At 41.0% G+C, this 17305-nt stretch overlaps 1 protein-coding gene across 13 annotated transcripts in view; it reads left to right on the forward strand.

The window, feature by feature from the left end:
• FOXP1 (forkhead box P1) overlaps window positions 1-15811 on the forward strand; it is a 686938-nt gene extending 671127 nt beyond the window's left edge. For all 13 annotated transcript variants that reach the window (XM_023727893.1, XM_023727898.1, XM_023727897.1 and 10 more), the window contains 4 exons: window positions 1766-1887; window positions 3598-3667; window positions 8822-8988; window positions 15169-15811. In XM_023727893.1, coding sequence (XP_023583661.1) covers window positions 1766-1887; window positions 3598-3667; window positions 8822-8988; window positions 15169-15313 — 504 coding nt within the window. In that variant the 3' untranslated portion in view covers window positions 15314-15811. The remainder of the gene's footprint in view (window positions 1-1765; window positions 1888-3597; window positions 3668-8821; window positions 8989-15168) is intronic.
• The last annotated feature ends 1494 nt before the right edge of the window (window positions 15812-17305 follow it).

The following is a 17305-nucleotide window of genomic DNA, read 5'->3' on the forward strand; positions in this document are numbered from 1 at the left end:
TTTGATACTCTGGTAAATTATTTTCAAACATCACACAATAATTAGGAATGAGGATATTTCTTTCCCAGTGATTCTTCTATGTGTAAACATGCCATGCTTTGTCTGCATTTCTTAAGGAAATTTGGGTGGCTTTGTTCGCTTATTTGAACCTCCTTGGTGGTGTTCTAGGAGATAATTTCAGACCCTGATGCTGTGCCTTTGTACAATATAAAAGAAAATGCTTATTAAAAGAAAATGCTTATTTAAAGGCCAGGCTACACTTCATAGCCAAAGAAATTTGTCCTGCCACCTAAACATACTAACAAATGTTTTTTTTTTGTTTTTAAGATAACCTGTCAAACTTTTTTAAGATAACCTGTCAAACTTTTGATTCAGGGGGTGTCCTTTGATAGTCGCTTTGGCGTCTTTAATCTGCCCCAGTTATGTAATCTGCCCCAGTTATGCTGACATTGCTCAGACACTCTCGGGAATGGAATTTATCCTGTAGATGTTCTTGTGAGCAGTCCTTCACACCATGTGATAAATTTTGTCAGTATCTTCTAAATATTCCATGTTGAGGAAAAAAATGAACCCCCACAAAGTCACTACATGTAAGAAACACCAAAGTATCCAGATTGGCCACCTTTAAGGATAACTTAGTGAGGGAGTGTTACAGGTGGTGGAAGAGGTAGGGTGTAAAATGTTTGCTCAGTAGCAGCATTATTGAAATGGAAGGAAGGGCTTATCAAGGTATGTGAGGGGTGATGCATACATCAACTTCTCATGCCCCAATTGGGTCACGCACTTATTCTGTGTAACAAGAGAGTTTCAGTACATAACATGTGACTGTTTGGAATACCCTCATGTCCTATGTTTTAGTCTTGGTCAGTAAGCTCAATCAGGAGAACTAAAGAAATGAAGCCATGCTTATTATTATACCCAGTAAGGGTTGTGGATTTTCCTGAAACTCAGAGGAAAGACGAGCTGTTACGAGGTGTGAAAAGTACCTCAACCTTGAGTTGAGCTCGTCCTTCCTGATCGATTGTCAATATCAAAGGTCTCAGCTTAGGAATGACCAGAAGTGATGTTTAACTGTAAGAAAGAAAACATGTATCTGTAGAAACCATCAGCTGAGGAGGAATATCATCATTTTGCCATTGAGAGTTCTACCCATGTGTCCCTTTGGCAGTTCCTCAGTTAGTAAGGGCCAACTTTCCTATATATTCAGAGAGGTAAAACGTAACATCATGATGGACACTGATCCACTGGGGGTCACTTCAGTGCCTGGTCCTGTCAGTTACACAAGGTAATACTCTCAGTGGTAAAAATCCAATTTAGAATTATTCTTAATCAGAGAAGACCATGGAAATCTTCAAGAACAAAACTCTATTTAACAATGTTAACTGAGTCATCATCTTTCATGTTAAGAAAAACTACCCAACAATTTTTAAGGGCTTAGAGCTTATTTTGAAGTCATTAACAATAGTTTTGGATTTGTACTGTGAAACCTATTTTGGGCTTGTATGCATATTTAAAAAATTTCTTCCAGTTGTTAGTTACGACCAGAGACTAGACTAAAACGCTAAAGTACGGTTCATGCTTTTGGTGTTTTAAACTTTGCTTTTGGAAAAGACACCCTTAACCACCAGGAGGCCATCCACAGGGGTGGCAGATATAGCTGTTGGGGATGGTTTTACAAATGGGGACTGTTAGGCTGAATTTACTGCTGTTTTTGGAGTCTTTTCTTATAGAAAATATAATGTTTTCTCTTTTATACTTGCTGCAGAATGCAGTGCGTCATAATCTTAGCCTTCACAAGTGTTTTGTGCGAGTAGAAAACGTTAAAGGGGCAGTATGGACAGTGGATGAAGTAGAATTCCAAAAACGAAGGCCACAAAAGATCAGTGGGTACGTCCACCATGTTTGAACTTCTTAGCCTAGCTTGGATTGTGCTAACAAGTATAACGTAGAGGCTTTTGGCTGCTAGATGGTGTTAGACCAAAGAACTGGTTTCACGTTGTCTCAGTTAAGGGAAGCAAAAAAGCATTTCATCCCTCCTGTTTTGTATGCCCACCAGTCCCCCTGCCCTGCTTGCTGGTCTTTGTTGCATCACATGCTAGTAGCTTTTAGGTGGCAATGCATATTAACCCTCACAAACCATTTGCTTATGCTTATTGCATTTTATTTTCTTTTTCCTGTTCCCTGTATTGGATGTCTGTTCTGCCCCCAACCCCGTCTCCTTTTGTTGCCACTTCATCTCCTTTGCTGCTGCTCCTATCCCAGGGTGCCATTCGCACCAACCTCTCACTGCATAAGTGCTTTATCAGAGTAGAGGATGAGTTTGGGTCCTTTTGGACAGTTGATGATGAAGAGTTTAAACGTGGCCGCCATATTCAACGAGGCCGTCCTCGCAAATACTGCCCCGATGAAAACTTTGACGAGCTTGTCGCACAGTAAGAGCCTTTACTTGCTTTTGTTTTTTTTTTCTGCTGTTGCTTTGGCTTTGCATGGTTGACTCATCCCATGTATTTTACATTTCACCACGTAGCAGTGCCCCGGCTTTCTGCAACGGAACTAAAGTGTGTGATTTGTACATGTAATTCTCTCGTTTCTCTGGAACACCAGTGCCTTGAATAATGCTTTTTTGACGTCTTGAATGCAAATATTGGTTGTGTCTCAATTCAGCAGCTTACGGGGACCCTAACACTAAATACTTTTGCGTGACCCCATAAGTCCTCCAAGTGAAAAAGGAAACTCTTTAAAGTTAGAATGTGCAGTCATTTCTTCTTGTTTGCTCACTCAGCATAATAATATAAATGTAATGAAATAATGATTAAAATGCTTCAAGCAGAGGAAAGAAATTAATAACAGTGCATACCCTTCCTATAAAGGCCACCACTAAGTGGATGTAATTTCCTACTGGAAGCCCCTCCTTTCCTTCTGTGTCTTCTGTATGATCATTTTGACTTACTAGTCTAGACGGTATCTTGTCTTCATTTACTCAGTTACTGGAGACAGCATCCAGTATTCCCCACACCCTCCCATACTTGGTTCTACAAGAAGGATTGAAACCTGACCTTCTGTTACTTAAGAAGGCGCCTCCCCTGCCCTAAGCCATAAACGTGCTTGGAGGTCTTCCTCCAGAGCCAGTCTGCCATTCATTACTGGAATAGTCAATCTAGAGTTCTAGAGTTCAAATCATGAAGATGCCTAAGAGCCAAGATTTCTCCCACTCACTCCCAGGAAACCCTGCCATCAGCTCACTGACCACCCCAGCAGCACAATATCTCAGCCTGCTGCTTCTCTCTCTGTGTCAGGGTAACTCCTAAAAATTTGCGGGATCCAGAATCTAGTGCCCCGGCCTGTTATTACTTAGCCAGAATTTATACCCAGATTCCTCTACGGGCAAAGCCTGTTCCCAGTGTTCCCAGAGGTGTTAACACAGACCAGCCCTATAAAGCCAAGGGATAGAGGAATAAAGTCTTATTTTTCTTTGGCTTAGTCACTGGGAGAAATTTCTGATTTGGAAGGATACCAGCAAGCTTGAAAGAAAAGTTAGCTAAGAGCTCGGGAGTTGATTGCGTTTAACGTTGCGTTTTTTATCTTTCTCTTATGCAGTAACCCTTCCCTTATTAAAAACATGCAGAGCAGCCACAGCTACTGCACACCTCTCAATGCGGCTTTACAGGTAAGATTATAGCCATCCCGAATATGCAACAGAGGCACACGTCTCCCCCACTCATTTCAAAATATATTAGCCTCGCTCTAATTAGACATTAAATTTTAATTCCGTTAAACTTTTTTCTTAAGTGCACAAAGCATCGCACTCCCTGGAGGCAAACACATCGGGCTGCTTCAGCATTAGCAGGATGCTTAGCATTTTGAATATTGTGGCAAAAAAATTAAAAGTTCACTTATTAATATTTATCAGCAGTATCATAATTTCCATCCTCTTATTTCAGAATTTCACTTGAGGCAAAAATACCACAAGTGTAATTACTCTAGCACAGCTATTAATGTGCTGGATGATAGGCCACTGTGTCACGTGACCTTCTTTTGTTCACGGGTTTAAAGAGAACGCAGAGCTTTTTACTTCTTTTAAAGTCTGTTGGCACATCTTTTCTTTTGTCTGGGGGGGATGTGGCTCGTTTTATAAAAGTAAACTTTTTATTTAACACATAGAGGTGTTTAAGAACATCCCTTTAGGTTTTGAGCAGATTGCTCAAGATTGCATAATAAGCACACACAACGTTGGTCTCCTCCTGGCACACTATGCACTTGTTATACAACCAGCGTTGCTGGGGGATGAAGACGGGGGTGTGGAGCGGGACTGAGGTTCCCTTCCAACTAGGCATTACCAGGGGAGGCCTCCTATTGACTGTATTTCTCAGTTACCACAGAGAAAAGTTACCTCTTAAGTCTTGGAGAATACTCCAGTATCACTTCATTAAAGTCCTCCGCAAGAGTTGATAGGTAAGCAGTATCCTGTACCAGCTGTTCTGGAAGACGGGCCTGGCCATCTGCTTCCAAAAGGTGACAGCCTTGAAAACCCTGTAGCAAATGGGATTGACATGAGTTGGAATCGACTCATTGGCAACTAACAACAACCGAAAACATGACGTGTTCTAAAGATAAATGTGACATTTATAATTCGATACTAGGACATGCATTCTCAATGGGGCGATATCACTCAAAAATTGGTTCTTCACTATTGCAATGACTTGTGACCTTCCACAGAGCCTCAGTACGTGAACAGATATACCGCGTATCTATGGTATTGAAATATCATTGAGGGCAGAGTGGGTAGAAGTGACAAATAAGGAGAAAAAAAGTATAAAGCAGGCCCCTTCGAGGGCAGTCAGTGAAGAAAATGGTTGAGAAACACTGCTTTATGAGAACAGAGTGGGAGAAGCTAATGATGATGGGAAACCTGATTCTGTCTAGTCGTGAACCAAGTATTTCTTGAGGACCTACCATGTGCCCTACAGAATTCTTTACCCAGCTCACTCAGAAGGGGCTCCCCACAATGGATGGACCCGCCTTATGCGCAGTTACAGTAGAGGCAAATTCCCTGAACTTGCCATTTCAATAATCGTTTATTTATTTTTAGCCCAAACCGAATTTAATGGGAAAAACGACTTTGTGCGTTTCTTTTAATTACTTGTAGTTTACGCAGTAACTTTAGGAAAGCAAAGGAGAGCAAGCTTAGATCAAGCTTAGATGCCGACACTGTAAATACCACTCATTAGTAACTTATTTTCCCTGGAGTCTTGTGAGGTATGAATTTAAAGCCTGCTCTGTCTGGAACAGTATTAAGATTACAAGCACATTTTACATTCATGAGGCAGAAAGGTTAAAAAAAAAAGCAGTTATCCTCCATCCTCTGGATTCTGAGTTATGTGACTAATTTCAATTAGTGAGCTGCTTTATGATTGCAAAACTCTTCATCTCTAAGACAATTTGTTTTTTGCATTCCCTGCACCCTTTCTGCTTTCTTAGGATAGTCCCAAAACTATTTGGCGGTTTTCCAAGAACACTTTATGTCCATACTGAAGTGAAGCGAATGAATTGGTATCCGTTCCTAATTTCTAATTTGAGGGGTGGATTGTAACCCCTCTCCTATATAGGGTCGCTGTGAGTCAGACTTGACAACAGCGGGTTTGGGTTTTTTTCACTGAGCTTGGACGCTTGATCAGTAGACAATATCATAACGACAACTTGCTGCCGTGCAAATTAAATAAAGATTCTACCAGCCGGCCTTCCTTTCCGCGATCACCCATTTTCTATTTTTCAAGACAAGTAAAAATAATGGTGGAACAATCTCTTTAAAAAAAATACTAGAGCAACATAATGGATGATATACAACGTATAAAATAGGACAGCAGAATCCACTACAGAAATAAAACATGGGACTTGGGACAGATTGCATTATGCTCTGAAAAAGTGAAGTAACTAAGGGTAACCGTAAAGCTTCATATTTACAGTCTGCCTTTTCCCCTCCAAGGATCTCGCAGTGGTAATGTTCTGGGAGTGGCGGTACTTACAGACCCCCGCACCATTACTACTTAAGCACCTTTTTTTTTTGGTGAAGATGGCAGTTTGATAGGATGCCTCTTACTGTGTTACTGCGCATAGGACCATTTATGTAATTAAGTCCATTATAGAAATTGTTATTCATCTGCTTCTAAGTGGACATCAACTACAAAAAAAAGAACCACTTTGTTAGGCATAAGTAGTTGAAAAATTTTCTAGCCTTAGGCGGGATGGTAGTCATTCACTCAACGAAGAGTTTTCAAGTGGCTCTATTGCATATCCACACCAAACCAGTTGCCGTCAAGTTGACTGCAACTTACGGTGACCGACCCTACGTGTGTGCCTTACGGAGTGCAGTTCTACTCTGTAACACATGGGGTCGCCATGAGTCAGAACTGACTCGATGGCAGCTGGTTTCTGGTTATGAGGTTCTTTTTGCACCCCATTTGAACATTTCTTTTAAAGACACAGAAAGGACAAGCAGGTTTTTCTTCACTTACATCTTCTTGTCTGACAAGCGAGGACCAATGTAAAATGAAAAGACCAAACCCGTTGCCGTCTAGTCGCTTCCACTGACCCATGGGGGCCTCATGTATTACAGAGTAGAACTTTTCCATGGGGTTTTCTTGGCTGTCATCTTTATGGATCATCAGTGCCAGTACTTGCCCATTAGATGCATTTCGCCACTGTGACTGGAGAGCCTCAGGCCATGTTTTGTGATTCTATCTTTATCAGAAATGACTTTGACCTAGAACACTTTGAGAGCCAGAGCAAACAGTCATTCCCAGAAAGTTGTGCTGTCACCAGCTTGTCCTGGTTTGCCTGGGACTTCCCCAGTTTTAGCATTTATTTATTATTATTATTATTATTTATTTATTATTTAGCATTTAGCAGTTTTAGCATAATATCCCCAGAATACCCTCAATCCCAGGCAAACTGGACAGTTGGTCATCCTACCTGTGAAATCTACTTACAGGTGACATTCACTGTGTATCTTTCAACTAGACTTCAGTTCTTTAAGGAATCAAACATGTTTAGGACACATGCTTTTACCATGTAGTAGTAACATTAATCTTGTGAGAGCTGATCTTGTGATGTTTCCAGTGGAAAGAGGCTTGGATGATCATCCTAGCAGAACTTCCATGACTGGGAGAGGCGTGACCACTGTGTTGTCTCAAATACAGGAAGTTAAGATGCTTGTCCAGCTGCAGTTTGCAAAGAAAATAATTCTGGCAACTGCTCTTGTTCCTTGCTCTGCCAAAACAAGGGGGAAAAAAAGCTTTATTGCAATTATAAGAGATGTGTAGGAAAGTGGTGAATGCTCAGAATTGATGTTTATCAAAATGAGTTCACCACATTTGGAAATTAAAACTTTTTTTTCCACTTTTTAAAAGAAGGCAGACGTACAGATTCAGAAATGGAGGGAAGGAAAAGCAGTGGCTTGCAGAGGGCTTGACTTGGAAATAGTTCATTAGCCAAGGCTGGGTTAGGTGACTGTGTGTAGGTCTTCAACACAGGCCTTGTATCTAGAAGGCGTTTCTGCCTTTGGGTTTTGTACTGTGAGTGAGACTGCAGCTGTTGTAACAGGCAGATCCCAACAGCCCAGCTTTGCAACCTTTCTTTCTGTCTTCATTTTTGGCTCTTACTTTCTCTTCAGAGCCAGGATTTCTAGAATATTTTGGACTCTTGTATGACTGGCCAATTGAAGACACCATGCCAGATTGTCTTGTGATTGCACTTTTTTCTCATTAGAATGGAAAACCAGCCATAGTATAGTCTGTAAGAGGACAGTTTTGATAAATTACAGCTGCCAGTTTTTGAAAGTCTGTCCTCTGTAATAAAATGAAAAGGCACTGGGTCATAATTATTACTACCCAAATGAAACAAATATGGCTGCTTGAATCCAGTGATATATTTGACTATTGTTTGCATTTCAGAGTGGGTGTCCAGTTTATTCAAGTGCAGTAGGACAGGAAATGAATAATGTCCCACTATAGAGTTTAGGATTTCTTTCTCCCACCCCCCCAACCCCATTTTCACACTTTTTTGCTGACACTCATTTGGAGTGACAGTGTCACCTTTCATATGGACATACTGAAATACCAAAAAGAAATAAGATTAGACCTTCCTTTTGCCAGGAATTTTTTTCTTCAGTCCTAAAATTCCAGAAGATTGGTCTGAGTCTGAAAGATTGCATGGCGCTACCTTCCACCAGTTATCTCAAACTACGCTAAACAGATTCAAAAACCATTAAAACGGAAATGAGGAGGGGAAAAGATAAAACTTGATTCGATTCTATAATCTCTTCTTTTTCTATAGGACCTAAGAGGTAAATGTTTATGGAAGTTCTCATAAGTTTGAGCTATGTGGCCAGAATAATCTGATCAAATCTCTAATATCCAATAGTGGAGTCATCAAAATGGATAAAGAAATGAAAATCCCATTATATTTCACTGTGATCTGGAAATATTCAGTTCTTCTTGAAAAAAAAGGCATCAGACATAAACCTCATCTTGCTCCTCATATTAGATAGCCTCATCTGAACCATGTGACTCTACCCAGCAGGGGCAGATTGAGTCCTTCATTCCAGTGCTTTGGTCCCCCCAGCTAGCTCTTCAAAACCAGGCTGGGGACATGTGCCACAAGTCTTGGTCTGAACTCAAAGTCCTATACACTCAGTACACACTTGTGTTTGCCAATCACACTACAGTGAACTGAAACAGGAGATTATTGCATACACCCATAATGAATAGTTTCCCTGTCTGTGCATATCCTGTGTCTTCATAAATTTTCTCTTGATTGATGGCAGGCTTCAATGGCTGAGAATAGTATACCTCTATACACTACCGCTTCCATGGGAAATCCCACTCTGGGCAACTTAGCCAGCGCCATACGGGAAGAGCTGAACGGCGCAATGGAGCATACCAACAGCAACGAGAGTGACAGCAGTCCAGGCCGATCCCCTATGCAAGCCGTGTGAGTACTGTGCCTCCAGGAGATCTGTGCTTTCAAGCCCATACTTCCTGTGTGATGTGCACGCCAAGCCCTTCTCTGTCAGTTTTTACACCTTTGTTCATAATTTCTGATTTCCTACGGCCCAGGTAGAAGTTGGTGCTGGAAATGTTTAGTTCAGTTAGTGCATAAAAGGACCATTTGCTAACTTTCCCATAAAAGCCTTCATCCAGCCCTACAAGAGTATGCAGCAGTAAAATGGGAAACACATTTGCTTTCTTTCCCTCCCTTGCATCTCAGGCCATTATTTAAGCTGCATTCCTTTTTTGTCCTCCTAAAATTAGTATAACTCTCTGTGAGGAGGTTTGCAGTTTGTTCACCTTTCAGGCCAACTAAGTTGGCAGGGAGAAGGAGGTGCTTGTTTACTTGGTTGTGCAGCAGGCTTCACCGTGACTGTGGCGCTGCGTTATTACCAAGCCGTAACGATGGCACAAATGAAAGGCAGTGTGATTTATAGATTGCTCTTAAAATATCAAAAGGAAAATTAATAGGAGCATTATAGCAGCAGACGGCAGGATAATGAGTGCACATATAACTGAATGAAGGGACGGTCGATGGCTGGCCGGGCTGAATGGGAATGGCACCAGAGCTGGGCAATCTAAGACTCTGATGCCACTGCCAGTGGGTGATGGAGGGAATTGGTGTGCCTATAAATAACCCCCTCTCTCCCAGGAAGATGAGAAGACAGAGAAAAGAAACCACATTATCCCAAGTGATTGGACTTTTCAGAGGATGCTGTGGAATGACCCAGCCTCTGGTGTTCAGTGCATTCCCATGACACTCTTGCCCACTCGAAGGGAATAAACCAGTTCAATGTTTGCAGTACTGTCAGCTCCTAGAACAGGCCCCTTGTCTACACATTCTTTCTGAGTTACTGACCGACATCTTATTTTAAGATAATTTGAGTGATAGGAATGGAAAATATGACCTGTAGCAATTAGAAGCAGAATGAATTGGCATCTAATGACGACGAGGAAAAACAAAGTGCTGTCTGCCAGCATAATTGGAGGGTTCGGGGAATCTGAAAGTTGACTTCCCAGCATTTGAATTTCATGCCCAAAGTGCTTTGAAAAGGATCTTTAAAGATGGAAATAATACTTTTTAATTTATATGAGCAGTCTCTCAGCATTTACTTCCCAACATTTTAAGAATGTGTTTATCTTTCACGCTGATGCTGCCGTATTTCATACTTTCTAAAGCAACCTAGTGTTTCCGACATCATTGTTATCACACTCATACTCATCTTTAAATCACTGTGATGACAGGCGTATTTACTCAGATACTGAGGAAGTTCAGAGCAAATGTAAATTGGCATATAAGCTACTTCAAGAAATACTCATTAGAGGAAGAACGTCTGAAGTTACTGAATGGAAGAGAGAGTATTTCTCATAATCTATAAGAACTGAGAGATTTAGTTGACGTATATTCCTATTGTTTAGTACAAAGAATCATTAGAAGAAAAGAGAGAGATAAGTAGGGTAAAAACCACACAGGCAACAGTTTCAGGGCCATGCTAATTCTGCTGTACAAAAGTAAATAAGACTCTGACTTAACAACTTTGAATTAACCCCCCATATTACCAAAAATGTTGTACAACACTCATCAGACTTTTGACTGAAACAAAGGTTTCAACTGCTTTCTTTTTCTAAACAAACCTTACATGAAGGTGTCACAATTGCAGACAGTGTGTTGCTCCATTCTCAGAGGTTTATGCTTGTGCTGAATGTAATTATATGTCAACAGCAGATCCCCTATGCCTCCTATCAGCGTCACAGTTACTCCTGCTGACCCAATGCTTCCATTAAGTGAATTCTGTAATGACAGTTTTCATTCTTGTCCAATATGCATTACCCTGCTATGATGCAAATTGTTTTCTTCGTTTTTTTAACTGTCCCAGTCTACTGGAATATATCAAGCCTTAAACTTTACAGCAACAGCCCAGCTAATATGTTGTGTTGAAACAGAACTCTTCATTCTTACCCTTTTTGTGACACTCAAATACCACTACATTTTGGTTCTCTTTTGAAACACTAGAAAGTAGTCACATAATTATGGCTTTGGGGCGTTACACTTTTATCCTGATGGGAGCTAAAGGGGCTACAAAGCAAAATACTCCATGCTGTGCACACCCCCAGAACACAATGACTTTAAACACCAGTCAGCTTTATTTTAAAACTCTTGTGTTCGAAGGGTGGCTAAACAAAGGAATTACTCAGATGTAAGAAGGAGGGGAATATGCGGTTTTGCAGAGTTACTCATTGGTAGTCCTTTAGGAAGTAGGAGCTGGAGAGAAAGAGGGGGGTGGTAGTCCGGTGACTAGGAGACTCGGTGGGTGTGCGTGAGGTATCGTTCCTTACATAGTTTGCATCTTACTTGAAATGTATCTGGTATGGAAATACGTGCTGTTTTATTCTTAAGCACTGGATGTCTGTACTACTTTCGCCATACCCCGGGGAGGGTATCTACTTTTCCCAACAGATACCCTGAAATTGGATTTCATTTTTCTAGCGTTTTCCAAAGCCTTAGTATCTCGGGGTTGTCACACAATAGATTAGTCAGTTAAAATTTGTTTGTAATATGCCTTACGCACTGGGATTGAGCCAACAGGCATGATAGGGTCATAACGTGTGTCTTGGAGATAGTAAACTGTCTTAACAAATTTTGTCTCCAAATTTAGAGGAAAAACGAAATATTCTTTTAATGTTGTCAACTGTGTTTTGTCAGGGACTTAACAGATATCTGATTTACTTTTTGCCGAACAAAACATTTGCCAAAGTCTACAATTATAAAGTAAAGAACTTCATTAAGTCTGTTTAGTTTCTTGTAGGGTTCCGCATACCCTCACCTCATCTTATAGATGGGGTTCAGCTTATATTTTCAGGTTTGTTAACCTGAAAAGATAAATAAATCTGATAGTTATAAACAAATGCAAGTGGAAAAATGTTGACAAAGCACACTTAAACCTCAATGTACATCTAAGTAAAACACAAGACAAATTCACTCCTGTCCAATGATCATCAATAGAACCCTATGATCAGTGGCAATAAAGGGGGTCATTTATGAAGTAACAGTTCACAAGTGAAAATACAAAACTGAAGCACAAAGAAATGTTCATCCTTGTCAGTAATCCAAGAGATGCTATTTAAGGCAAGCTGAGCTTACATGATACCTGTTAAGCAACAGAATATTTTTAAGAGAGAATACTTAGTGCTGATGAGGTTGAGTCTAAATTGATATTTCCCCTTTAGAAATTAATAACACAGTAAATCATAAGAACCATAAAGTTGTCTTGGCCTTTGCTCCGACAATTCCATTCTCAGAAATTTATCCAAAGGAGGTAAATCAACAGAGGTAGGAAGATTAATGGGTACAAATGGTCACTGTATTATATAAATAGCAAATGGGGTGGGGTGGGGGGGAGACGACAACCACAAAATGCCCAGTGTTAAGAGAATGACCCTCAACAAGATGGATTGACACAGTGGCAGCAACAACGGGCTCAAACATAGCAACAATTGATAGCACAGGACCGGGCAGTGTTTTGTTCTGTTGTACATGGGGTCGCTACGAGGCAGAACCACCTTGACGGTATCTAGTAACAACATACGTCAACACAGTGGAATCTCTTATAACCATAAAAATCATTGTAAAGTGGGCCAACATAAAAACAATTTTGACTCTATGGCAGCTAACAAGAACAGCAACATGCCTGTTGTGCTTACATTATGTAAAAATATGACACCAAATGGATAGGCTAAAACAACAGACATTAGGGTTTATCAGTGATTTTTTTTTTTTTTTAATGGAGTAATAATCAATATACCTAATTCTTCCCAAAAGAACACATGGCATCTTACCAGGGCTGGCCTCACAGGCATAAAGTGTGTGCAGTACACAGGCTCCATGCTTAGAAGGGCCCCACCCTTGGTTTAATGCTCTGCTGTTGCTGTCTTGAAATATGAACTAGGAGTCCCACATTCTTATTCTGCACAGGGCCCCACAAATTATGTAGCCAGCCTTGGGTCTTACCATAGAAACATGGACAGATAGGACCATTAAAAACCTAAAAACAAGGAGAATGAAGAAAACCAAAAACACAAGGAAAATATTAGTCCAAGAGACAGAAAGGGCCATATAAACCAGAGAATCCATCAGCCTCAGACCAGAAGAACCAGACAGTGCCCAGCTATCACCAATGATAGGGAACACAACAGAGAGTCCCTGACAGAGCAGGAGAAAAGTAGGGTACAGAACTCAAAAAGACCAGACAATGGTTTGACTGAGACTAGAGGGACCCCAGAACACATGGCCCCTAGACTCTCTGTTAGCTCAGAACTGAAACCAAGTCTTCAGACAAAGATTAGACTGGACTCTGGGACATAAAACGATACTCGTGAAGAGAGTGCTTCTTAGCTCAAGTAGATACATGAGACTAAATGGGCAGCTCCTGTCCAGAGAAGATAAGGCAAAAAGGAACAGAAGCTGCTTGAATGGACATGGGAAATCTGGGGTGGGAAGGACGAGTGTGCTGTCACAGTATAGGGAAAGCAGCTAGGGTCACATAGCAGTGTGTGTATAAACTTCCACTTAAAGCACAATTTAAAAAAAATAAAACTAAAAATAGATGGGGAACCACATGTAAAATGTACTACAACGCAACATTACTATATTGTTTTGCAATTTTTTTTTTTTTTAAGAATAAGGGCATGATTATTTTTTAAAGCTATTTATCCTGACATCTATCCCCCAAACTCTTTCTACACTGCGCTAATTTTAGAGTCAGTTGGGTTTCTGAAGGTTTCCATCTTCCAGGACAGTCCAATGCGCTCTTCTGTTTGTTTTTAAATGGTTCCAGCAGCCTTTGGGGTTTGCATACATCATCAATTATTTAGGAAGCCAGCCATCCCAAGCACCACCTCTTATTACTAATACCTGATAACGTCAATTAAAAAACCCTCCCTTCTGCAGCCTGTACCAGCGATGGAACTTTTTTTTTTAAAAACGTGAATGGTTCTTTTACATATCAAAAGACCTGCAACAAAGAGTAATTTGTATTTGTAAAGGATTGGTTGTAAATATGATTTACGAACAACATTTCTCAGTTGTTATCAGAGAGGTTTTGTGTGATCACCCGCAGTCCCCTCTGAGTGAACCAGGTGCTGATCCATAATGAGAAAGTTGGCAGATCTCATCGCAGCCGTGCGCAGTCTGGTGGCCGCTACCAGCCGGGCCTCATGTTTTGCCTTGTTTACAGCTGACAGCGTTATTATTCTGATCGGGGCCCTGCTTTCTTATCATATTGTTGTGTTGAGCGCGCCTTTTCCTCTCCGTTTGTGTTCCCTGGCAGGGCTTTTCTTGCCTTATTGACAGTTTGTAAAAATATGCATTAATTTGGAGTTTCAAGCATGTATCATGGTGTCTCTTTGCTGTGTTTGCTTGAAGTTGATTAATGATAGAACCTCGCTTGGGGTCGTCCTCTGGAGAGTTCTTTCACAGGTTCTGCATGTTAACTAGCAAAGCAGAACACACAGCAAGCCATGATTAGCCCAGCCTCCCGCGCTCAGTGGTCTCCACAAACCACCGTTGCATTACAGATTCTTATTTCATGTAATTACCTGAAGATTTGTATTCACCCTCACCAGAATGCCACCACAGGGCCTGTTGTCAGGTACTCAGAGTGTGGTCCTGGGACCATCAGCATCACCTGGGAACTTGCTAGGATGCAGAGTCTCAGGCCCCAGACCTGCTGAATCACACTCTGCATTTTAACAGGGTGCGCACGTGCACACTCCAGTGTGAGAAGCAACACCATGCAGGAGATCTACTTCTGTCTAGAGATTTTCTTTCTTTGGGTATTAAGTTCTTCCAGAACAGCACCACCCGATGGAACTTTCTGCTGTAATACATGTTCTGTCTTTGCCTTGTCCAGTACGTTAACAGCTATTCCCGGGTGGCCCTTGAGCAACTGAAATGTGGCTAGTGTGACTGAGGAGCTCAATTTTAAATTTCACTTTAAATAACCGCATGTGGCTGGTGACTGCAGCATTGGACTCTGCAGTTCTGGAGTGTGGCTTCTGTGTCACCTAAGAAAACCCAGACTCGTGTTGGGCAGTTCCGTCCCTGAACCTCTTCTTGTTTTTCCAGGCATCCTGTACATGTCAAAGAAGAGCCCCTGGATCCAGAGGAAGCTGAAGGGCCTCTATCCTTAGTGACAACAGCCAACCACAGTCCAGATTTTGACCATGACAGAGATTATGAAGACGAACCAGTAAATGAGGACATGGAGTGAAGGTCTGGGCGGGCTGACCCCCGAGGAGGAAGATCGAAAAAAACAAAACCTGTCAAAAATTAGCAGTGAAAGCGTTCTCCATTTGTTGTACAGTCTGGAGGATTTTCACTACATTTTGACAACTCTGAAATGTGTTAACTCTTAGTGCCATCAAGAATCCCATTTGGGAGTATTTTTGATTTTTCTACTTTTTGTTGAAAAAAGGAATTTGTACTCTGTGCATTGGATGGACTTGTTTGGTACTTGGGATTTTCCTCTCTTTAACAGTCAACATCAGTGTTGTAAATTTGTTAAACTGATTCACTTCTAGCAGCAGACTTTGAACTGCAGTCCTGCCGACATTCGACACTGGGACACCGACTGAGCATGTACACCTAAGCTGCAGACCAAGCCTTTGCCCAGAATTTAAGGATTCCAATGGACGACCTATTTGCACAGTACTGCATGTTGATTATCACTGCCTTTACTCCATTTTTTTTTTTTTTTTTTTTTTTTTTTTGAGAACCGACTTTGATGACTCTTAAGACCAAGCCAGGTATTTTTTTTTTTTTTTTTTTTTTGCTTCCAGTTGGGATGGGGAAGGCCTTTGTGTGTGTTTTGGGGGGAGGGGTTAAAAATAATTATCCCAAACTTTTTAATGTATTGCTTTTTTTTTTTTTTTTTGCTTCTACTATACCATTTTAAGTTCTGACCTCAGGCCTCCATTTGGGCCCACGGCCTCTTGGAGGCTTCAAGTTTTCTGTACCTTGTGATGAATGTTAATAGGTGTTTTTATTATACAAAGCTGAATGTCATTTCTCGTTTGTAGCTTTCTGTCACTCATTCGAGTTTCCTTCAGATATCACCACGTTTTCTCTAAAGTCAGAAAACATTCCGTTTTGGTCTTTTTCAAAAAGGTCCCAAATGCTGCACTCTACATACACATGAAGGTCCTGTCACACAGACATGAACTCCTGCCAGAAAGAGAATGACTGACAGAAAAAAAAAAAATAGAGGAGACACACTCTAGAAACAATGCAGATTCATTCCACAAGCAGTATCAGGGTGGGTGGGAAGGGGTTGTTTTAGATTTTTCTTTTTTTTTTTTTTTTTTTTTTGGCGGCAGCCATCATTCTTAATAAATGCCATAGCATTTTAACGGCATTTTACCAGCACAAGAAAACCTAGGCAGCACCGAGAAAGAAAATCCCATAATCATCACACTGACAATATGGCCATGGAAGGCTCTCCCTTGTAGGACCAAGTTGCAGTGGGCCGCGGGCTCCCTGTTGTTACAACCATAACTGGCGTAGGTTGCTTTGTTTGCAAAATGGCCAGAAAGCTGGCTTCCCTGAGCAACTTCGCTGTAAGTAAGTAGTGGTGGCGCTGAATTTAAACATCCGTTCAGTCCTGCTTGGTGGCATTAAATCTGTTTGAATGCAAATTAGATTTCAGATTGAACTCGTTATGGGAGTTAATGAGGACTGAGTTCAGCAAATGCTGAAGTGTTAATTTCCAATGTGCAAATTCTGTACAGTTTGTTATGCAATATCATCACACCAACCCAGTGTCATAAACTAACAACAGTGGAAGACATGGGGCTCTCGTCAGCCCTGGGCTTACTGGGAAACAAATGAGGGATGGTTATAGGTCAGTACACCCTCAGTCTGCAGAACCCCCACACTTCATCTGCACCCAGGTTCCTGTCGCTCATTTATTTATCTAGGGTTGTAAGCTTTCATTTTTGTTTTAGTTGGAAAGCCTCTAGGAGCTTAATTTATATTCTTTGTACCTTTTTTCTAAAATTACCAAAGATATTACACAAAGGTAAATTATGTTCTCTGTTTTATGCTTTATCTGATGAAGCCAAATATCCTCTTCTTGTTGATCAAAGGAGGTGAAAGAATTTAGAGGCAAGTGACAAGATACAGGCTATTGCTAACCTGAGAAAAAAAACTGCTCCTTCATCCTAGAGTAAATTTAGACAACCAAGTAGGTAATGGAACCAAAGTT

The sequence above is a fragment of the Trichechus manatus genome, unplaced genomic scaffold (assembly GCF_000243295.1).
Source record: "Trichechus manatus latirostris isolate Lorelei unplaced genomic scaffold, TriManLat1.0 scaffold00020, whole genome shotgun sequence".
NCBI lineage: Eukaryota > Metazoa > Chordata > Mammalia > Sirenia > Trichechidae > Trichechus > Trichechus manatus.